Source organism: Boleophthalmus pectinirostris, unplaced genomic scaffold (genome assembly GCF_026225935.1).
Source record: "Boleophthalmus pectinirostris isolate CB_2022bp ecotype Guang Dong unplaced genomic scaffold, ASM2622593v1 HiC_scaffold_2, whole genome shotgun sequence".
Taxonomy (NCBI): domain Eukaryota; kingdom Metazoa; phylum Chordata; class Actinopteri; order Gobiiformes; family Gobiidae; genus Boleophthalmus; species Boleophthalmus pectinirostris.
In genome coordinates, this window is record NW_026571152.1 from 24,890,725 (window position 1) to 24,916,091 (window position 25,367).

General features: G+C 37.8%; 1 protein-coding gene across 5 annotated transcripts in view; it reads right to left on the bottom strand.

Moving 5' to 3' along the window:
* ppfibp2b (PPFIA binding protein 2b) overlaps positions 1–25,367 on the bottom strand; it is a 62,278-nt gene that overhangs the window by 33,202 nt on the left and 3,709 nt on the right. For 3 of the 5 annotated variants that reach the window (XM_055155208.1, XM_055155207.1, XM_055155206.1), the window contains exons 2-3: positions 12,172–12,258; positions 10,069–10,277 (exon numbers count right to left, since the gene is read on the bottom strand). In XM_055155208.1, the coding sequence (XP_055011183.1) occupies positions 10,069–10,277; positions 12,172–12,253 (291 nt within the window). In that variant the 5' untranslated portion in view covers positions 12,254–12,258. Of the gene's footprint in view, positions 1–3,544; positions 3,817–7,666; positions 7,700–10,068; positions 10,278–12,171; positions 12,259–25,367 lie in introns of those variants that run through there. The other 2 variants (XM_055155210.1, XM_055155209.1) reach the window with 2 other exon arrangements.

A 25,367-nucleotide genomic window follows, 5' to 3' on the forward strand; every position in this document is an offset into this window, starting at 1 on the left:
GAGCGCATGATGAGGCCCACATCATCTGACTCTGCTGTCTGCTCACGCACATCTCTCCCACAATCTCCAAAACCACATCCCAATATATAAATTTGGATTAAAACTTGAAATGAGTCACTGATAATGCCTTGTGGGGGACACCATGCAAACCCCAATTCTCTGCACTTATTTCAAAAACAGAACTGACTGCTGAAACACATTAAATCATAGGCGTTAACATGATTGTCCAGAGTGCTTGTAATGGCTTCCTTCCTGCTATCATAATAAAGTTTACTTTTTAGGAGAAACATGGGAGTGAAAAGCAAATGTACAGATTGTGTTATGTGTGTAAATATTTTATGTATCCAGTCTGACCAGAACAAACTTTCTTTTCAAAGTTTTAATATTTGTAGTTTAATGTGGTGGTAGTCGGGCCGGAAATTAATCAAAACAAGATACAAATGATTCAACTCGTCAATGCTATGCTTGGTGCTTTTTAATCTAATCCAGTGGCAGTATGAGCATGTTGTCTGGAGCGGAGTTTAATAATGAAAGCCATAAAAAGAAAACAAAATTGAATTGTGAATACGGGAATCGATATATCCTCTTGTTTAATATGATGATACAGTATTGGGGACAGCTGTATCGATATATCACCAGGAGTAGTTTTTGCTTTATTTTACTAAATTATTTTGTTACTCTACAGTTTTGATGCTGGTTTAGAGGAAGGAAACTCATTTATGCCATTTTCACTGTTTTGATGATTAAAGTGTGCATGTTTCACAAAACAGAACTTTGCACAAAATGTGGTTTAGCAAAGACTTTTAGTATCACAGCCATGAGTTAGCCATTATTTTTTATTGAACTGTATCGAATCAAATTTGAAATATATCGTATCGAACGGAAAGTGCAGTGTATCGAGATATGTACTATATTGTGGCCTGTATATCGAGGTATGTATCATATCAGCAACTTCTTAATGATACCCAGCCCTAATTATGAACCATGATCGATCATATGAATATAAAAAATGATATCATCCAGCCCAAGGTAGTTACATTTACATTACTTGTTTGACCTGAACTCTTCCACTGAGGCACAGTACAGAAGACAGTCCCTATAATGAACAGCTTAATGAAGGTTGTTCTCGCACGCTTCACCATGTGTCAGGCTCCTTTGGGGAACTATCAACCACATGATTTGAATAAGATCTTTACAGTGTACTGTACATTTCTGACATGCAATACAACAGAAATGTGTTCAAAGGGCTAGAACAGGTCATGTGTGAATCCATTAGGTCTGTCCAAAACAATTAATTATTTAGAATTTATTTATTTGGAGGATAAGCCCCTTGAGATGTCTTGCCATCTCGTTTTCGAGGGGGTCCTCAATTAACACAACTCATTACGTCTTACAAGTTAAACCGTGGGATGCACCGATCAGATAATGGTATCGGATATCAGCACCAATACTGACAAATGTGCTGGGTTGGGTCAGTCGATGCAGTAAGACTATTTACTGGTTGTTGTCGGCCCGTAAAGTCTCATAATGTTTAAAATGTTATTAATACATTGTTGTTTTGTCATTACTTGAGGGATAGAAAAAAGCTAGTACATAACACAGTTGGATCAGCTTAATCTTATTTTATTTCAAGTCAAATACTTTTCTCCATGAAGAGTTTATTGCTTTGTATGGAGTGTTTCACTATATGGTATTAAACCTTTCTATCTTCATGGAGACCAAACCAGACCAAGTTACAAGTACCACAAAAATACACAAACACTGTAGATCCAGAAGACTCAATTCAATTCAAAATTCAGTGATTTACTACAACTTCACTGAGTAACAAACACAGATGCCCTTAACTACTTGAAAATATCTGAAGTGTTAAAGCAGAGAAGACACTCAAGCTGACCCCTGTACTGAACCGGGCTGATTAAATCCTCCTGTATCACACGCTCCATTGTCAGACTCCATCAGATGATCTCCTAATGTGATACTAACAACATTCGCCAGCACACTCTCCATGTTTTCGTAACAAGAAGACAAACAAATATGGATGCTTCAGGCACTTAATCAGAAGAGGGAAATTACATAAGGAAACTCCGTACCACAGGAAGGAATACAATAAGATCCAGACAATGAAGAAAATACATCAAATATAACAAAGAGAAAATGATCTTCAAAACAAAGTCATTTGTCAAACTCAGCTTTCAACAAGGGATGCAGTGATATAGATACTGGTGTTAAATATTGGCGCCAATACTGAAAAATTAGCTGGATAAGGTATCGGCTCCATGATATCGGCTGGGGCTTTAATTGGATATAATAAGACTATTTACAGGCTGATTTTGTCCTAGAATGTTTCATAATATTTGAACTTTTATTCATACAAAGCTGTTTAGTAGTGATTTGAAGTATAAATAACAGTTATATCTCTTATATCTCTTGTGTAATAAGCAGGAGAGTAACAATATCCAAGTCTCACGGTACGATATTGTCACGGTATGAACCTCACGGTACGATATATTCAAATTTTTCGGTATGATATTTTCACAATATACATCTCAGGGTACAATATTTATTGCGATATTTTGTGGAGACTAACAAAACTGTTAATATGCTACTTTTTCCTCTTAAAATGCCTTGACAAGACTTAATCCAAAGACTTTAAAGTGCTTAGAACTGTTATTTCTTCATGTAGGCTGCACTGTAATGGACCAAAGGATCATGGTCAATGTAGTTCCCTCTGTCTTTTTTTAGCAATTGCTGCACTATAACTCTTAATTTAAGCAAAGAGACTTGTAATTCGATATATTGTGAGGGTCCATGATATTACTGTGAGAACTTTGACGATACAATATCACAATATTTCGGTTATTGTTACATCCATAGTAATAAGTTAATTGTGTTTTAAGGAAATAAGTGTCATTTTCCGTTCCTACAATAAAAAATGGGGTAGAAATTTACGGTGAATCCCAGCGCACATTTTGTTGTGATTAATTTGTATTCATAGAAACGAGGTTTGAGAGACAGTTTGGTGGTTTACAACGTTATGGTCTAATTTAGATACCAAAGTGCTTCATTTTCATTCATTATAAAGTGCCCAAAAATCAAAAATGAAATGTTCTTACTCATTATGACAATCTGTAAGTTTGATAGAAGTTAAAGTCGTAATAATAACAGTAAAATGACTCTGGTACAAGGATAACTGCAAGATGTTTCTGCACATTTTTACGGTATAATAAGCTTTAAATGGCACGCATCTTGCCAAGAAATTCAGTCAAGCTAATTTCAATTCATTTTGTGATGATCACTTAACATTTCCAGGACAATTCAATCTCTTCACATAGCAATACTCAAACTTGACTAACTTGTTCCACATCCCAGCATTCCAAGAACTTGTCATTCATTTTCCTGACATTCCGTGACTGTTTAACAACATTCCAAGATCTCTGTGGTTTCACACTTTGAACATATCCACATACACGCAAACTTCTTCCTTTTTTTTTTTTTTTTTACACTTTTCAGAATTGCTCTTGATTCTGTTATAAATAATTCTGACCTTTTTGAGCCAAGAGAAGTGTCTGTAGATGTCAATGGGAGTGTCCATTCTCTCTGCAGCCCATCGCGGCCCGGACCACCAGCTGTCACCAAAGTCTGTCTGAGTGCGATGGTCACAGTTTGGAGGAGGTCTTAACAGCCTCTCACCTCCCTCCTCTCCTTCTCTCTCTCTCTCTCTGTTTTTCCTCTTTGTGATCTTAACTAGCGCATTCCTATTCAGTCCTTGCGTGTTGCCTCAGAGTTGGTGTAGCTGATTGTATATCCTTGTGTCTTGAGTTTTTTTCCTTAAGTTTTTTCCCCTCCTTGGTCACTCCTCCTCTGCTCTGGCAATGACGGACAAATGGGATGGTCCCGAAGCGGAGGGGGCGGGTGACGAGGGTCTCTCAAATGTTTATGGCTCCCTCTGTCTCTCACAACATTCATGAGTAGCTGTATTGTTCTGCTTTTTGGTAATGATAATTTAATAGCCACAGTGTTCACAATGGTACACCACACTGCCTCTCCTTTCAGTCAGTGTTCAAATTGGGTTAAGCAATCTAGGCACAAGAGAGAAAGTGCATATAAAAACTGTGTAAGTAGTAAATATAAGGACCCCATAAAGCTTCACGTTAAAATACAATCTACTTTCAGTTGTAAAATGTTTAAAAGTAACATTTGTAGGTGTAATATGTTACTGTCAGTATTCTATTTAACCTAAAAAGCTTGACAATATCTAACATATTGCTGTGATGGAAATACATTTCTTTACTGATAATTTAAATTGCTCTATTGATACTTTGCAGCTGATCATCAATGTTCCCTGAGGGTGTAAAGCTAACTGAAAGCACTACTCTGTTTGCATCTCTGTTACTCAAGTTAGATGAGATCTGAGCTTTATTTTAACACAATATGACCAGAAAAAGCTGATTTGGTTGGAACTAACTTTTTTATTTTTTATTATTAGTATTAGTAAACAGTTTCTCAGTTAGTCCCTCTCTCCATTTTCACCTAAACGTTCATACTGAGTAGCCAGGCTGGCGCCACCTAGAGCCTTCGCTCAATTTCATTTCTGTCAAGTGACTAGGTCAGGAATCGGAATACACTAGATGGTTTGCAAGAACCTCGGAAGTGTGAGTCCAGGCACCAGCCAATCAGCGAAGAGCCATACATTCTGTGTTGGCAACGATTCCCAAGATCGAGGATTTAAAGCCGGAGCAAAGAGAATGTTTGGTGATTTTATCAAGGGGAAAGAAGTTATTGCCCTTCTTCCTACGGGATTTGGGAAAAGCACAAAAATGCTGACAGTGACAATGACAGTGAAGACACGGACAACATTTTTGTGTTTGACCATGTTTATTTGTTACACGACATAGCGATATGGCACCTGTTATAGGAGCGTCTGGAACAGCGAGGAAATCAAGTGGTTGAGCGCGTTCATGCGCTGGCAGTAAAGCGCAACATTTGTTACTTCAAACGCCAGGCCTTGATGGGAAAATGTGCGGGATACATTTGGATTATTTTTTAATGGGGAAATAATATGCCACGATAAAGAAGGTTTAACGTGACAATACAGCTCCCGCAGTTTTGCGTCTCTCTATGGGAATGGAAGCGAGAGGAGGGCACGCCCCCCATGCTTCCAGATGTGGCTCCGCCTTTACCAGTTACGCTGATCGCCAGACAATCCGGAACACCGACAGGAGACTCAGCGCTGCGCTGCGCAGCATCCGGCGTCAATGGGTTAATATCCCAGTTAGCCCTGTTAGCGGCGCAATACATACGTCATGACCAAATAGCAGAGACTGGTTAAATAAAAAAGTACCCGCCTACCGCTGAGCAAATGAATTCTAATGCTGCGAGGTCAGATGGCTTTGACGAAGTGAAATCGGCTGATGAATCAGGCTACATATTGATCACATGCTTCTAAAAATGTGCTGTTTAAATCCATTTGTGTTTTTCTTGAGATTTCAAACTATCTTAAAACTTTTTGTCTATGTTTGCTAATGTGTGCACTGTGTCGCCATGGTAATTGCCGAACATCCCACCAACAGAGATGCATGTAGAATACCCCCAGCATGTACAAAATGAGAACAGATCCTGGTCTCTTAACACTGTTTAACCAGGTAGGAATGAGCACTCAGCTAAAAGAGCGACTTTGGACTGAAACAGGTTCAGTTAATGATGCACCAGTTATTTATAAGTAAGCAAATATCAACTAACAATGGAGACGGACCGATATGCATTTGTAAAAATTACTCAATTTAGATAATTTTTTCCCAAATTATTGAATAAAAACTGAGCAGCCTACAACAGACCCACAACCTTTTTTAATGCAAAGTCCAGTGTAGTCACACTTTTGCAGAACCTTTTCTAGATTAGTGGTCAAAAAAAGCTTTATGCACCATATATTTCGTGCATATTTAGGCTGCTGGTTGGGCCAAACTTAATATTGGCATTTCAATCAGTCAATTAAACAATTAGCATTAGCAAGTATATCTTCAAATTTTCATATGTTGACTTTAGTAAGAAAGGTAGTTGAGTTGTTTGTGGGTCAGTGTAATGAACGGCGTCCTGGGACATGGGGACTTCCTGTCTGTAATGCCCCTGGTGTTTCCTGTGTTTACATGGTGCTATCTGCTCCTCAGACAGAAGCACAGGGGGCTCTTTGATCCTGTGACTGGGTCAGGTGATGAGCACGAGCAGAGAAGATAAAACATTTTTAAGAAATCGAATGCACTATTTTAGAAAACATAGTCAGAATAAGTTTGAGGAAGTTAGTCGCAGCTCCCAAAGATTTTGTCCCCAATCTGAATAACTATAATGGAACAGGTTTGGCAATCTAAAAAAAATATTTATGTTTTGGCACATGCCCAGTGGTGAAACATAACAAAGTAAAAGTAGTAAAGTACTGCACTTAAGTATACATTTTAAGCATCTATTGTTTACTTAAGAGCATTTAAAGTGGATACTTTTTACTTTTACTTCATTACATTCAAGTGCAGGTATCTGTACTTTCTACTCCCCTACATTTTTTAACAGAACTGAAGTATTTTTCATTATTGTTTGAGACCTGCAGAAAATGGTTTATTAGATAGAAACAGCTGGAAAAAATACTATACTTATTCAACAGTTTCTGCTGAACAAAATTCAGCAGAAACTATTGAATAATTGAGCTTGAATTGAGCTTTGTTAGATTTCAAAACCTGTGCGAATGACTTTTTACTTTTTCAGTAAATTTTTAAACAATAGTTTTACTTAAGTTGATTTTTTTGTGTCATACTTTTACTTTTACTTGAGTATTTTTTGCTCCTGTATCTGTACTTTTACTTAAGTATCAAAATTAAGTTCTTTTTCCACCACTGCACATGACATACCAATGTAACAAGGTTTGCAGTGTTTTCTGTTGGTGGCTCCTGCTCCAGCTCTATAGTCTGATCTGACTCTGTTCATGCTCTAGATCTTTACCACAAATATCCACAAATAGCTAAATTACAATTATATTTTTTCCTTAACTAAAGTGGTTGAAAACAAGAAAGGCTCAACATCTGAGGTCTAATAATCTAAGGTTTCCTCCATGCTGGGATCATCCATAAAACTACACAAGAGCGTTTACCGTGAATAACCAATTGTTGTCACATGCTTCACTGGGTTAATGAATACACTTTTTGCACCACACTGCCATCTGCTGTTCGTAGCTACAAACTCAACATGACAAATAAAATAATCACCTTATTAACCACCAACATTTCAGAGGACACACACAGGAACAGTCAAATCAGTTTCCTCTGCTTGCCCTACCTTGTTCTTTTATACTTAAACAATACAAATAATAAGTGGGAGGACAGTTGATTAATATTTTTAAAGTAGTGTTGACTCCCATAAATCTACCAAACAGAACTACAGCCAACACACACAATTAGAACAGCTTGAGGCCAATGGACTATAAAACAAGAGCTCAATAGAAAAAGGAGGGAAAGAGAAGTGGACCTAATAAATAAATCCAGGCACAAAAAGTCTGCGCAACATGTGAGACATCTGCTACTGAAACAGCCAGTGCCCACAGCTGTTCAACTGGATCACTGACTCTCACTTTTAAACTCATGAACAATAAAACACTAATGTATGCTCTAAAAGAAGAGAGTCTTACCTAAAGTCCAGAGTCTCTGGGTCCACTGCCAAGGTGACCACACACCACACAGAACGGCTCATTTACAAACAAACTCACAAAATGGGAAAGGGGGAAAACCTGGATTTAGGTCCAAAAGGGGAGTGGAACGGACAGAGTGACGAAAACAAGTGAGGGCTGGGTTGCTAAAATAAAGCAAGCCAGCAGACAGATAAGGGGACACACAAGGAGAGTGTATATCCTCACAGCTCTTATTTAAAACTAAACTTTTCTCTTTGCCACATCAGTGCAAACAAAGGGGATGTACGCTTAAATTGTTAGGCTGCAAAAATATATGTAAAATATGTGTACACAAAACCCCCTAAACATGCACAATAGGCTGATTCTGGTTGACTCAACAGGGTCATAGCTTTTTGTTTTTATGACAAATTGACAATAAACTAAGTTTTATAGTATGAATACTAAACTCATGCATATAGAAAACTTCTGATGTGCAGAATGATTTGTTGAGCTAGAAACTGTTGTACCAGTTTTAGTAAGAAGTAGTGATATTAGTCAGAGTGAGGAAGCCCTCCATACAACTTATTACAGGATGTCTAAAAGAGGAGCAGTTTATTCAGTACAATACCCAGAGATATGAACAATCATCCATTGTGGTAGTATTGTTCATTTAAGTCTGCTCATGCTTCTGTTGTAGGGAGTATTATAACCTTTAATAACCAGATAACAAACACTGTACTGGAGGTATTTTTTGTACACTATTGCAGTGTAGCTCAACAGACTGCCTGCTCCAGCTCTGCAAGTACATTTTCCATTAATTTTTTCCAGACTTTTCCAAAAATTCAAACATTAAGAGTTCAAAGACATCACTGAGGCTAACCAACAACGTTCTAACTAATATCTATAATAAATATAAGACCTATAATAAAATTATAGGTCTTGTGATGATAGTTACATTGACGTTGATTTTATTTATTTATTTATTTATTTTTGGAAAGTCCATAATTTTTTCCGTAGAACAGGAGAAATTGGTTTGCCGCCTTTAAGAAATACAGTGTGTTATGTAACTTATGTTCAGTGTGCTATGATGCATATAGACTAAAGGGCACAGTCAGCACTGTTAACTACACGGTTAGCAAAACACATAACCAGTTCCACTTCAGACATGTGAGCTAATGAAGCCTCTGTGTGCTAATCTGAGCCTCAGTTTCAGGAGGTGTAAAAACATGGTTGTGCTGAAAGAGGCCTTTGAGCTCCACAGCTGGAGCCTTCTCTTCATGTTGTGAGTCCAACTTCATTTTACACAAGATGTCCGCTTTGATAAATGCACTTATGTAACTTCAGCAGGCAATCTTTATGCCCTGAGCAACAAGGCGGTATTTCAGAGCTGACGCAGTAACATCAGGAGACAGCCGGTCAATTTTACAGTTGTCAAGGGATGCACTCAACTACAGCTACAGCAATAAACAAGTCTCATGCTTTTCTTTAATGTTTGTCATTTAAGAAGTGTTGAAAATTAATTATTATGCAGCACGTGATGATTATGGCCCATTCCAAACAGGGGTAGGTTTAAGACTCTGTTGCAGCTTCAGTGGTCGGCTGGTGGGCAACTGGTCATGCAGCTTTATTGTTCCTTATTCAGTCACACTAAATGTAAACAAGACACTAACACTGGGTCAAATGTATTAACTGTTAGTGAGTAATAATTTACTTCTCCTGATGAGACGCCCCAGCTACATAGGAGGATGGGTCTCTTAAGCTTAACCTTGGTTATGTTCACTGTACAAATTTCAACAAACACAAGTAGTTTGCTAGTTCGGTCAAACTAGACTAAAAGCAGACTAATTCTCCCGCCAAGAACGCCTGGCTCAGCGTTAATTTCATAACTATTCTTCTGTCACTTCAGTGAAGCTCACATTGTTATAATTTCGAGATCTCTGGGCTGCAGCAAGTTCCCCAAATGCTGAAACAAATCTTATCTTTGCACACAAGCTAGCAAAGAATGAGTTGAGAAAATGTGCTAAATTTGACTAATTATTAAAGGTGCACAGAGAAACTTCCCAAGTGGAGGGTCTGCTACCTAATTGTCTCTTTGGAGATATACATGGCTTTCCCTGGAATATTCCACAGTATGACATTAAACAGCTCAACCTTACATTTATTGAATTACAGTGGTTTTACAGCTGAGAAATACTTAAAAAAAAAACATGCATTCTGACTGTGAGCGGGGTTGCCTCTTCACAGCTCTGACCCGTAACTTGGCCTAGTTGGGTCTCTACGAAGATAGTAAGGTTTAATACCATACTGTGAAACACTTCAGACACAGCAATAACATCTCCATGATGAAAAGCATTTGACTGACCATCCTCTAGAAAAGTTACACAATGCATCTTTAAGACAGCAGGCTTAGAAGCAGTACTCACGTCTCCATTGGTCAGCCACTGTATCAGGGCATCTGCGGTGTGTGTGGGCAGCTGTTCTCTCAGACCCTCCCTCTCCTCTGCACTGAACTGGAGCTCCAAGGCTTCTTTCAGGTCCTCTGCCAGTCTCAGCACCCGCAGTGGACCAAAGTCGCCTGGGGAAGTCAGCTCGAAAATACCGCTCGAAGACGCCACTGTTACCGTCTTTGAGCCTGCAAGAGAAAATGTGGTCTAGTTATTTCAGTCTGATGAGAGCTGAATCTGAACACAGCACTTTAAGCAAGACAGAAGAGTTCTTTCTTTGTGAGGGTCTCTCCAAATGGCTATGTGTGAGCTGGACTTCTTCCCACACATCTGCATGCACTCATGACAGCAGCTCATGCACACAGCTGTATCCTTAATGCTGACGCCAATGTCAGATTTAGTTCTATTATGCTAATTGCTAATCAAAGTACAAACTATGCTTCAAACTAGGGATTGACAATATATTTATTTTCAATATAGGTAATACTGATATCGAGAGGGCTTTCCCAGGTAACGGTATCCGTCTGATATTGTAATTTAGGCAGTACGTGGCACCTGTGTTTTACTCATCCAAGTACTTCTGTCCGTTTTGATTAGAGATATATCAGTTGGCCGATATATCAGGCCGAAAAATACACATAAAGCTTTATTTGAATACTTTAGTGCAAAGAGAGAACAGCACAAAACATGAGTACATTGCTTTCTTAAAGGCTTATTGTAAAATAGGGCATTAGGTAAGAGTAAAATTACAGTTGTAAGTCATTTAAATTACAGAGTTTGTGTAAAATAATCGAAATCGGCCTTACATATTGGCCCAAAAACATCAGCAGTGTTTGTCGGCCATTGGTTTCTCTGGATGCTACACAATCAGATTCGGCATAGGTCATGAAAAAAACCCATATCTCTAGTTTTGATATGGTTCTGTGTGTGTCATTCCCAGTTTCTCCTCATTGCTTCAGAATTGTCATTTTTAACAGACTAATGATTAAAAATGTAATAGAACTTCTCCACTGTGTTTTTAAACTCCATACACCTTCACTAGAATAATTTGGATAATTTCAGCCCTGGAATTGTCAGTCTCTTCTGAACTAAAGCTAAAAGGTAACTGAAAATTACCACTTTATGACATTCTAAGACTGAACAGAGCATTTTGATATTTCTGAAGATGTAGATTTCTCAAACATATGCGAATGAAACTCCGGGTATGTTCCAGAATGAGGTAGCAACATCATATCAAAGCTTACAAGAGTCACTTTTGCGCAATATAGGACCTTTAAGTTGTGAACTGTATCATGTATAATGAGTCTTGGGGACCTTGATACTGGACAAATAGCATTTTTAATTAGACTAACAAGCTTTCTGACCGTAGCTACTTAAACTACTCTTGCCACACAGACACACACGCACACAGATGATAGTGACTGGCCTAAGTGGTCTCGTTTAGCCTTTGCAGATGTTTGGATAACACATTGCACACTCTAAATAATAAGATATGAGAGCAGCCCCAATTTCCTCATCACTGATTGGTTGATGTTATCACAAATGGGATGTTAATGTCTTTCTATTTGTGTCCACTAAGAACTGCTCAGTGTGGCAGCAGTAGCAGTAATATTTTTTAAAATGTGTTTACTTTCTTGATAGTTTGATCACATGTACTTTTTTGTATTGGGGATGGTTTTATATCGGTATTACAAAAACGTCCTGACAAATTGGGTTCTACAGATTTTCTTCTATTTCTAATGTAAACAGAAGAGCAATGAATCTCTTCACAAACTTCACCATAGTTTGTGGGCCATTGATTTTAACATTGACTTTGATATCTACAAACAGCAAGTCACCCACAACAACAAGACAAATATTGAACATTGATATTGCCTGAAAAAAATCCATATTGGTCCATTCCTACTCCTCTACATACAAAAAGTAGTTACAAGGCCTGTCCAAGGTTTTATCAGACAGTGTAAATGTGATAAAGAAAAGACTAGCATTTATGATACAATGAAATACAGTGAAATGTTGGTCTGCATTAGTGAAATGTTGGTCTGCATTTGCAGTTGTTTATTTATTTATTTTTTTTATCACCTGCGATAATGTCGTCCATTTGCTCCAGAGCAGCCTCCAACATATGACTGGCCTCCATCTCCACAGCAACAGAGGGCAGCATCAGATCTGTTTACATGAGTAAAAAAAAGTGGAAAATCTTATTAATTAATTACAAAAACAAGTAATAATAATAATATAGACTGCAGCAGACAGCATGTCCTGTTCCTATAATACATCTGTGTAAATCTGGAAAGTTTCTCATATAGTATTGCTGTCTGCCTATCCCCAGTGGCACCCTTGGCCCTGCTCCTGTTCCTACCACCCGCCCTCTGTGGACCTGTCACAGTCACTTACAGATGAGTGGACATCAACATGAGCACATCAGGAGGAAGGACAGTTGTGTTTTCAAGCCATGTCCCTCCAACACCATGAGCTACACTTATATGCTCTGATGAGGACAGCCGCTGGGACCATCATGTGCCTGTTACACTAATGAAGTCACATGTTTTTAAACATTTGAAAACTGCAGCTGATAATGGACCTTTTTACAATTACTTTCACATAATTCACAATTTCACACAGAAAGTTACTGAATTTAATTTCAACCGTATTAAAACAAAAGTCAAAACTTCTGCTGTTGTATTTGGTTTGAATTAACAGTAGAATTTGTATGTTTTATGTTTACTGTTCAATCACGGAGCCCAAGTGAAATGAAGCAAAGATGCTCTGTTAATAATTACACGAGACAGAGGTGACGTGAGCTCTATGGGACAAGCACAGCTTTGTGTGAGTGAAGGACATCAGGGATTTAAAGGACTTTCATTGACTATTGTTTGGGGACATGTTTGAAGGTGATTGGTCCAACCGAGTTTGTCTTTAGACATTTAGCTCGTGTCGGACTAAAGTCTGCAACTGTGTCAGACCAGACAGGGTGCTGTTGTGCTGTTTTTTCACTGATACTACTAGATTTGAACAGTATACTTTTAAAGCAATTTTTCATATGTAGCATGTGCTGCAACATTTGCATGTGCTAAACAGCACCGCCTAGTGTTAAAATCTGTAATTTCCTTTTTGGTTTGGCTACGTACTGTATTGTTCTGTTTTTTGAAGAAGCTTTTCTAATACCCATTCAGACTTTGCACTACACTGGATTTATGTACAATTCATGTTAGCTACTGTTCATTTACATACACATACATACACACGTACAATAATAAACATGGAGCCAATGAAGCTAGACTGATGACATAGCTCAGCTCTGTCAGCACTCAAACACTCTCACTACGGAGGACAAACCAGTTTTTCTTTTCGCTTAAAGGCGTGTCTAATCCTATATTGACCAAGTCTTCAAGGAGACACTAAAGTTAGCCACACAACAGACAACAGATGAACAGAATACAATGCATACTCTAAGCAATTATTGGCCTTCTTAAAACACACAATGCTCTTGCATTCATGTTAAGTATTTAATACAAAATCTAAAACACAAGAAACAACATTTATTAAAAACAAATATTGCTAAAAACAGCAAAAGTTCAGTATAGTAAATGGAGTTTAACAGGCCATTGCACTCCTGCTGAGTGGGCTAAGCTGCAATGCAAAAATACGTTTAAGCCCTGAGAAGTGAACCATGCAGTACAAAGATAGTCCTTATCTGCAGAAGAGTTTTAAACTATAAAGGCTTTTTTTTTTTTCTGTGCTGAAGAATGTTTAGTCATGGGTCAGCACCTTAACATTTGTTTGTGCATGGTCAGAGGAGATGAAGGAGCTCAGAAGATAAAAAAGTACATGAAATAAAATCAAATCTATCCATTTGGTAGAAAGCCAGAGTAAATATTGTTTCAGTAACGCGGTACTGCAAATGATGAGATGACAAAAATAACAATAACAACAAACTTAATTCCTGTGTTTATTCATTACTCTCTGCATTCACTCACACAGAGATGAAGATAGTGACTACCCTAAAGTTGCTCAGATCCACAGAGCGGGAAATGCCCCAAACACCTTTTCTTTTCTTAGAGCTTCTCCACACAGCAGCTCTGCTTCGTCAGGAAGCCTCGGTGAATCCTGCTTTCTCTGCACTGGGATTATTCCCCCATAGGCTTAAACCATTGCAGCACAGGCAGCACCAGTCTATTCTCTAACAGTGTGAGGGTGGATTTCCTCTTGTGCTAAAAAAGCTCATTTAGGCTCAGTGTTGGATACATATTAAGCCTTTTCACGTGAAAGGAGTTTATTTTTGCACACTTTTACCACCAGAAAAGCAGAAGCAGTGAAAATATGAGAGGCAGATGTTGATGTAACTTTCAGATACTGCCATAATAATATGACACAAAAGTCTGGATAGCATATATTGGAATTGCTTTCCAATTGAAAAGCTTTACAAGATTCCACAATCTTCTGGCTGTTTGGCAAGGTTTGATTTCTGGACGGCACATGGGCCCTTTCTGTGTGCGACGTCTCTCTATGCCTCTGTATCCCCCTCCCACTGAGTCCCCTAGAGATTGTGAAAATTAGTTTGACTTCCCATGTTATATTAAAGTAAAGCAAATTAATAAATTAAATATAATTCTGCAAACAAAGAAGACTTCAACCACAATCAGTGGTGAGTCTTGTGCAGGCCTGACTACTGCCCGTTCGAGGAGTACTGCACTGGACTCATCTGCTCCACGTGTTCTGTTAGTGCCGCTGGGCTGGAGACACTCAGTGGACTCAGTGTGACCTGCTCACATCTGAACAAGCCTGATCCAGTCACATTTCAGCTTTTTCACTTGTATCTAGTTCATCCAGAGTCAGCCTAATGAAGCATAGAAACGCATGACTTCAATCCCCACAGGGAGAACAACGTCAATGTCATTCAGATATCACAGGCAACTGTATAAAACAAACAACAGCTAGATGGCTCTGCAAAAGGACAATGCATGTGCTGGGAGAAGAGGTTTAAAGCCTCAGATCATAATTACATCAATACAGGAATCGCATATATCAAAAATAACATTCACAATATTATTTAAAAAGGTTATACATTATCCACTTCTACAAAGAAAACATGTAGATTTTGTGTTTTTTGATTAAATACCTATTTTGTATCACGCAACATCAGTTTTAGCTTAATCTGGGTGTAATTTAATGGCAATTAAACAATACGGCAGATTAATCGACTACCAATATTGTAGTAGTACTGAAAAGCAATCGCCACATAAGAAAACCACATGTATTGTGGAGTTAGCAGGTCCTGTATTTGAATAGTGATAAATGCAACAGTTGTTTAGCCTGCAGGAACAGAAGAGCAGCTAACAGGAAGCTGGCACTGATCCAGTACTACCACATTCCCATCAGTCACTGTGGCTTTGCTAACACTTGAGCTGCACAATGGAGGTGAATGCACCGGCTGCTCCTGATGCAACAGCCTTTGACACATCGACTCATCTGCAACTTATTATTAAGCTTGCATAAATTATTATAGTTGTACAGAGAGAGATACAGCATTAAAACTGTTATAGGGCCCACATTAAACTATTTGCTGATCTGAAGTTATAATGCTGTTGCTCATCAACAGCAACAGATTGTTTTGTTTCATTCACACATGTTTAACACACAAATCCTGCATAGAGTTCTTCTCTCAAACAGAAAACACTCTGTTCCACTTTGTAATAATCAGGTGGTAATACAGGACGTGCTCCGATGTGTTTATAAACTCCATACACTTTCATAAGACTCTGTTGAACTACAGGTAAAAGGTAGCTATTAACTTGAAAACTACCATTTCATGACATCACAAGGTGGAAAAGAGCATTTTGAGCTTTGGAGATGTAGACAGACTAATAATAAAGGCTTACTTAAATATTTTGAATGAAACAAAATACAAATCCAAGTATTTTTTTGATGAGGTAAAATCTTTAAGGAAAGGTCAATGGGAAAGGAAACTTAACATAAGGCCATAATGAAGTACAGTATTGTGTCCTGGACAAACACCATAAGCATGAATGAAAATAAACAGAACTTTTTACTTTAGTCTGTTGCACACTTTCTTTTTGATGAGGTAATAATATTATAACATGACTTAAAGCTCACAAGAGTCAGTTTTGCATAATATACAACCTGTAATTGAGAATGAAAGACTCCTACCTGAAGAGCATGAAGAACCGTGCGTGAACAGAACAAAGAGATGTGTGAAGCAGAAACCTCAGCAGCAAACGTTGACTTTCTTTGAGTGGATTAACCATTAACACAGGTAGAGTTTGTGTCACCCTCAGACCCCCCCCCCTCTGCCCCAGCCCAGGCTGTCACACCAGGTGAACGCACCCAAAGGAGCCCAGCCAACAAGAAACACCACATTCTCCAACAATTTACATCAATGCCACACTGGAGCAGCAGAGGAGCGGTGGCATTTGGGAGCTCTGGCCTTTAACTCAGCCTCAGAAAACCATTCAAACCAAGAGGAAATAGAGGATGCAGATTACTGGAGAATATTGAACAGTGGGTTGAAAGGAGTTCAGTGAAAAGCATTTATCAATAAACCAGCCGAGAGGAATTAACTACGAGCAGTTACTTTTAATCAGTTGCAGTCCTCAGTGAGACATTATTAGATAAGCTGATCTTTATACCTCTAAGGCTTAATGAAATGCATACTAATACTTACATAAACTGTGATGATAATGATACTTAAGATTTTATTGTTTTTTTTATGAAGGACATTTGAATTAAAGGGCCCATACTACTAGCATGATTCATCAGCCGGTTTCACTGACCTCGCAGCATTAGGATTCGTTCGCTTGGCGGTAGGCAGGTACTTTTTTTTATTTAACCAATTGCTGCTATTTCGTCATGATGTATGTAATGCTCCAAATCCCGTAGGAAGAAGGGCAATAACGTCTTTCCCCTTGGTAAAATTCACCAAACATTCTCTTTGTTCCGGCTTTAAATCCTCGATCTCGGGAAACGTTGCCAACACAGAATGTCTGACTTCGTCTACATCCATCGCTTTGTTTACTGTTGTGCTGCACCACAAAAGGGACCCAGACAGGCGCTTGAGTTTGACGTCATGGCTTCACAGCTCTTCGCTGATTGGCCAGTACGCAGTCTACAACTTCCAGGATTCTTGCAAACCATTTAGTGTATTCCAATTCCCGACCTAGTCGTTGGAGAGAAATGAAAGTGAGCGGAGGCACTAGCTGGCGCCAGTTAGTGCCTATTTTCTGATCAATGTTATAATGTTTCCTCATCAAAAACAGCATACTCCGTACACCTTCACTAGAATCATTTGGATGATTTCAGCCCTTTTAATAGCTACTGAACAAAAGGTAAAAGGCAACTCAAAACTACCTCTACATGGCATCACAAGATAGAACAGAGCATTTTAAGCTTTGGAGATATAAATAGACTAATAATGCAATCTGTCTATATCTCCAAACATGTGAAAACACAACTGTGGGTATGTTTTTGATGAGGTAACAACATTATAACATGTCTTAAAGTTCACAAGAGTCAATTTTGCGTAATACAGGACCTTTAATCAGTTGCAGTCCTCAGTAAGGCTTTATTAGATTAGCCTATCTTTATACCTCTAAGGCTTAATTAAATGCATACTTAGTACTTGCATCAACTGTGATGTTGCTGTTACTTAACATTTTATCATTTTTCATGAAGAACATTTGAGTTAACATTGCCACATCAGATCAAATCAACACCCACTTCCATTAAGTTTTTCGTTGGAAGCATTTAGACCACGAAAGCTACTATGTGCTAATGGCTAACAATTCTGGAAAATAACCATTAAGTATGTTAGCTTCACGTTTTATTGTTGTTGATTGAAAATGTATTTAAAAGTTGATAGAAGACTGCGTCAGTAAGATTATAGTTGGCAGGAAGAGTATATTACAAGCGTTCACAAAGTAATTAGTGAGTTAGTAATTAGTGAAAAATGTGCTCAAGCAGAAGCTCAGTTGAATAATGGCCTCAAAACATAACAAACAAAACAATATTACATGCTATAAAGCTCTAAAATAGCATTTTCTTCTTCCTGTTTCAAAATAATGGATAGCTGATAAAGTGTCTGAGAATATAAAGTTAAAATGTATTGAATGAGCTCTCATATTCACTGATCACATGGGGTAAATGGCTGCCAAGTTTTGCAAGACAGACATGAGGAGAAGTCTTGACTCTATTTGATGTTATGAGAAATGTAAGCAAGTTAGTGGTGGCCATGATTTGCAGTTGTTAATTGCTATTAACAATGGTGTTCATTTAGAGGACAGCAAAAAAGAAAGACAATTTAAAAATCAAGTATATTATAGTAAAAACCATAGAGAATGATTGAAGTGTGTCGATATATTACCAAGAGTATTTTTTGTATATTTTACTAAAATATTTTGTGACAGTGCTACAATTTTGTTGCTTGTTTAATGGAAGGAGACTTGTTTATGCAGTGCATTTAACATCACTGTTTTGTTGATTAAAAAGGGTGTATTTCATATTAACTAGGCACAGGTAGTGGTTTAACAAAGACAAGGTTTAGTATTACAGCTTTTATTTTTTACTGAACCATATCGAATTCATCTGAAATATATCATATTGAATGGAAAGTTCACTGTATCGAGGTATGTACTGTATCAACAACTTCTTAAGGATACCCAGCCCTAGTAAGGAGTGATAATCCTGAGCTTTGATGGTTGATTTTGCAGTATATTCACATGCAATATTTGACATTTAAAGGCTCTCTTTTGAACATTTTTGATTAATTAACAGACAATAAAACTCTTGATCCATCAGATATTTTCTCTCGTCTTGATGTTCTCAGATGGTTACATCATGTCTGTTTGTTCAAGTCACTGCAGATCTGTCTGGTTGGTTCCTGAAGCCCTGACACAGCCTTGGGCTCAGAGACCAGTGTCAGCAGCAAAAAAACATGTCAACACCACTTAATACTCTCACATTAAACAAATCATCAGGTCATGTGACAACAGCAATCCACCAATCAGCATCAAGCTAAGGCCGAGATGACCTGGTGAAGCCGCTCTTGTTAATCAGATGGACGTTTAAGTCATTGTGCAGGGGACAAGAGGAAAGTATTATGACAATTAAAGGGCCCACATTACACTGTTATTTTGTTTCATTCACACAGTTTAACAAACAAACTCTGCACATTTAGGCTGATTTCTTCTCTCAAACAAAAAACACTCCGTTCCACCTTGTGATGTCATGAGGTAATACAGGAAGTGCTCCAGTGTGTTTTTAAACTCTATACACCTTCACTAGAATCATCTGGCTAATTTGAGCTGGTAACTTGAAAAGTACCATTTCATGACATCACAAGGTAGAACAGAGCATTTTGAGCTTTGGAGATGTAGACAGACTAATAATAAAGAGTTACTCAAACATGTGTGAATGCAACAAAACACAACTCCAGGGATGTTTTTGATGAGGTTACAGCATTATATCAAGCCTTAAAGCTCACAAGAGTCAGTTTTGTGTTATATAGGACCTTTAAAGACAGCATTGTAAATTGTTTTAAAAACTTTTGGCAAACAGTGGTCAGCGAGGTGTGTTGTGTTCAACTGAGCAACACCACAGATCCCCAAACCAACTGTCCAACCATCCTTAGCTCTGTAATGCTGGCCTGGTCAGGTAACTTACCATAGGTCTATGAGCCTAAAGCATCCATCCATGGATTTGAACATAACAAACTAAGGCTAAAGATGAGAGCACAGACTGGATGGACATAGCTCACGTGCCAGCCGCTGCATTCTGCGTTGCCTTACATTGGAATATTATTGCCTCTCTCTGTAACTGCTGCAGTGAGCCTCGTCATTTTGGTATTAAAATGTTCTTATTAACCCACCCGATATGATCCTGTTTTTTTTTTTTTATTTCGCTATTTTGTCCGTTCAAAAAATAACTTTTCTTAATATGGACATATGTTTATGTTATGTAGATATGTTTAATGCCATATAGAATCTTTGAGTGAAAAAAGTAGCATCTCCATGGAGAAAAACAGGTGGCAATCTCTCTAGGCAAGTTACGTAGTCATTTAACTTACCAATTAAATGTTGCTCACTGATTATTTTTCATGCACTCGGGTGAAGTGGTTAACACAACAGTTTAGTCCTGTTGCTAGGACTGACAAACAGACACTTTCCTCCTGTATGGCCGTGGACGTGCAGTCATCAAGTCCCTCTTCTTATTCATGTTCATTCATAAGTTTTAAGAGGCTGACACATGCTCTCAAACAGCCTGATCATGACTTGACTTGTAGATGAGGTGGAACTGCTGCCAACCATGAAGCGGACAAAAGTCTAGCCCTGCACTTCACAGGACACAATGGACTACTGTTACCGAGAGCCCTGGTCACAAACGACTAATGAACTGTGAGGAGAAGAGCTGCCGTGTCAGTTTACAGTGTTCTGTTACTGCAGCGTGTGGACAGGAGATGCAACGCTTCCACTGTCAAGTAAACAGTACACCTTACATAAGGCTCATAAAACACATTTTCAGAGCAAATTTAAAGGACCTCAAGTCTTACTAATGATTCCATGGGTTTCAGAGTGATGACAAATTAAGACTGTTGTCATAGCAATTAACAATTTAAAACTAAATATTACACCTTTTGAATATAAGAAGGTATGGTAAGACTTCCTACAAGCTCAGCATTTCGTCCATGGGCGGGATTTAACATTTTATTGCGTCCATGGCAACCCATGTTAAACAGTGTCGCCTGAGCTGCCAAGTCTAAAAAAACTGACTTTTTTTGACAAGACAAAGCAAATTTAGACCTAAAATTGTACTAAAAAAGCATCCAGCTTTTCTTTTACTTTACGGTGAAACATCATGGCACGATTTTCCCCCAAACACAAGTTAAAGTTAGAGTTTGGATCAGGTAAGTTCTTAAGACTAACCCTGAATCTGAGCTGCAATTTTGAGACAAAATAAAATGATAAACAAATACATTTATCCTTTGTGATAAATAAATAAAGGTATTACTGAACCCTATTTAATGAATTACAAAGCATACTGTCAATGTCACTGAACCTTAATATTTGCTATAATTACGTCATCTGCTGATTATGAAATTGACTTACTTTCCATGGAAAGCAGTTAGTGTGACTGACTTTGATTGACATGGAAGACTAAGCCCCACCCCTGGACAAAATGCAGAGGATTTAGGGAGTCTCAGTATAATGTTGCATAAAACAGGAAGCTAAAACCCATGAGCAGGAGAAGTTTAAGTTTACTTTTACATTTTAACTGTGATTATTGCCAATAGCAATACAAAAAAAGTCTTGATTGTATTAGTTATTGAGATTGACATAGGTTAATTTACTTACAGCTGAATACCACACAATTGAGTTTAAGTTTTGTTAAAGAAGAGGGCAAATATGAAACGCTGAAATAGGATATAAATATTGACATAAGTCACAAGACTTAGAAGAACTTCCTAAAAGAACACACTAGGTATTACATTCTTGCAAGCAGTATTAGATTTCAGGAAACTCAACATGCCTTCTCTGCCACAAATAAAAACATTACAACAATTTAAATGTGTGATGTTTTGGATGATTATGCCCTGTAGTCATCAGCACCTGCACAGACTAGTCCTGTCCTTTCAGATTAACGTTACACTGACGAACTCAACCTCAAACCGAGAATGGAACTATTCTTTAGTCCTACATTGAGCAAACATTTACCGATATGAGCTTTAAGCCATGTTGTTGATATAATGTTATCTCCTCAAAAATTTACCTGGAGATGTGTTTTGTTTCATTCACACATGTTTTTGTAGCCCTTTATTATTATTAGTTTTTCTACATCTCCAAAGCTTAAAATGCGCTGTTCCACCTTGTGATGACATTAAGCATTAGTTTTCAACTTAACAGCAACTTTTTGCCTTTAGTTCAGTAGACATTGGCAATTCCATAACATCAGATGGAGAGCATTTTCAGTTTGAGAGAAAAACTATGCAGGGTTTATGTGTTAAAAATGTCTGAATGAAACAAAACACAACTCCAAGTACCACTTTTTTGATGAGGAAACAGCATTATAACATAAATTAGAAAATGGCGTAATATTGGGCCATTAAAACTGTAAAAACACATGCACTCTTACACTCAAGTACTGTACTCTGATATGTGGTCTCTTTTCTCAAGGCCAGAGCTGATGGGAAGTAAATCTAATAAAAACAGCTATTATCTTCCGCTTGTTTGAACACAGCAGGGAAAACTGTAAACTATGCATCAAAGCTCGTCTGGTATTTTTACGGCAAACTCTTTACTTCTAGGACTTAATTCAGATAATATATTTACTTAAGTGACAGTACAAGGATTACCAAATTTAATCACCTTTAGGAAATTGTTTACAAATAACCTTCCTAAAAATATAGTCAGAAATACAACACTCTTGGATCAACTGATTAGCAATGATTGGCCTTTTGCGCTTCCTGTATCACTGTCTGTCAATGCTCAAAACTGCACGAAGACATTACTGACCCAATTCAATACCAAAACTTTTACATAACTATTAAAGGGTCCATATTACGCTATCTTCTGATCTATGGTTTAATGTTGTTTCTTCATCAAAAACATACCTAGAGTTGTGTTTTGTTTTATTCACACATGTTTAAAAGAATGAGAACTTCGCACATCAGTTACTTGAGACGGGTGCGTTGGAGTTGAAGCACTAGTGCCGAAACATTGCACGGTTTGTCCTAATAAAGCTCACAATTTGCAAGTAAGACAGCGTGTGGGATTTTTCTCTATATTCACACGTTTAAAAGTTTTTCTCTTAAACAGAAAACAATTGTGTGTTTTTAAACTCCATACACCTTCACTAGAATAATCTGGATGACTTCAGCCCTGGAATTGTCAATGACTACTGAACAAAAAGGTAAAACATAGCTTTTAACTTGAAAACTATAGCTTTTTGCAAGGGGTGTGCAAAAATATTGAAATATCGATATATCATATTGTTTAATGTGATGATACAGTATCGATATCGTGGGTTGCTGTATATATCACAGAGTGTTTTTTTGGTATATTTTACTAAATTATTTTGTCACAGCGCTACAGTTTTGTTGTTTGTTCAGAGGAAAGAAACTTGTTTATGTGACACATTTGACATTTTCACAGTTTTGATGATTAAAATGTTTGTGTTTCATATTTCAGCTTTGCACAAGAAGTTATTTAACCAAGACTTTTAGTATCACAGCCATGATTTAGCCGTTATTTTTAACTGAACAGTATCGAATCAATTTCAAATATATCATACTGAATTGTGTCTAATCGTAACCTCACTGTATCGAGTTACGTATCGTATCATGGCTTATGTATCGAGGTATCTATCGTATCGGTCATGACATCACAAGGTGGAAGAGAGAATAAAGGGTTACTCAAACATGTGTGAATGAAACAAAAAGTAACACCAGGTATGTTTTTAAGGAGCTACCAGCATTATAACAAACCTCTCTCTAACCATATGCAGTACTGTAGTTAGTCTAATTCTTAGTCTAATTCTGCCTGTGCTCTCTCCTGCTCCTGATTCCTGACTGCGTTCTTAATCTGCCCTCTATCTCTGCTGTTATTCCCCTCAACTCACACTGGAGGCTGCGTGGATTAGGTCCAGTCGACTAGAGGAAGATGACAGGCCAATATGAAGCTGCTCGGGCTGCAGAGGAAATCACAGCAGTATTATGAGCAGCACTTTGATCACAGGATCAGTGCCAGCCTCTGCTCCATGTGTGTGAGTACATTAACCAGATTCTTCAATAGGGCTGGGACAAAGTGTTAATACTACACACATTAACACACATCTCAGGCACCAGCACTTTCACTATTTGCACAATAAGCAAAATGCACAAAGCAGCAGTTTCTAATATTTGTTCAGGCTTTCTGATTTATATTCTATCCGAAAGAACCTTACATTAGGAGGATCTAAGGTACAAGATATCTCACACACAAACCACAGACTGCCAGGCACAACAATGAATTAACAACTGAGGTTGACAATACACAGAAATATCCAGTAATACCAAAATTGTTGTTTTGTAGAGACAATTTAAACTTGTGTATGATGAAGTTGCCAAAATGGTTGAACTGAAATAAAATACTCGCAAGGTAATCTTTTATTTTTGTTTCACCGGTGTCTATTTGCAATGCACAGTATGGTTAAAGGTCCTTATGTTACACAAAATTTATTCTTGTGAGCTTTAAGACATGTTATAATGGTGTTACCTCCTCAAAAACATGCCCGAAGTTGCGTTTTGTTTCATTCACACATTTGAGTAATCCTGCATTGTTAGTCTATCTACATCTCCAAAGCTCAAAATGCTCTGTTCTACCTTGTGATGTCATGTAGTGGTAGCTTTCAAGTTAACAGCTACATTTTACCTTTAGCTCAGAAAGGACGGGCAATTCCAGGGCTGAAATTATCCAAATGATTTTGAGTTAAAAAACACAAACTTCCTGTATCACATCATGACATCACAAGATGAAACAGGGTGAGGAAACAACATAACACAGATCAGATAATCGCGTAATATGGACCCTTTAAGAATGTTTTGCAGTAGCCACAGCTCTAACTGGCATCACATCTATCACCTCTGATGTACCTGCTGCTGATGCCAAACCAGAGCCCACCAAAGCACCCATAATCAATTCACTGCCTCAATGGCAACCATGCCTTTCAACCCAGTCTTTTAAATGGAGATTTGCAAGAGAAAAGAGGCACTGGCTCCTTCAGCTTCGTGGGCACAACATGGCTCTAATGGAAATCCACAAACCTGGCTTCAGTGCAGTCAAATGTCTTCATGAGCAATGCCACAATACTGGGTCAGCAAATATTAAGGATAGACTGTAAGGATGTAACAATAACAGAAATATTGTGATATCATATCATTAAAAGTCGTAATATCGTGGGCCATCATAATATATCGAATCTTAAGTCTCTTTGCTTAAATTAATTGTTATGGTGCAGCAAAAACAGATGGGACTACATAGACCATGATCCTTTGCTCTGTTTCAGTCCAATCTACATGATGAAATAACTGTTAATAGGCACTTTTGAATCTTAATTATTTGGATTATAAGAGAACACTAGCAGAATCACAGTTTTGTTAACTTCCATAAAATACTGCGATAAATTTCATACCATGAGATGTTCTTTGTGAAAATATTATATAGAGAATTTTGGATATCATTACTTCCCTAATAGATTAACAATCAAAACTACTATTTCCTTCAAAGTGC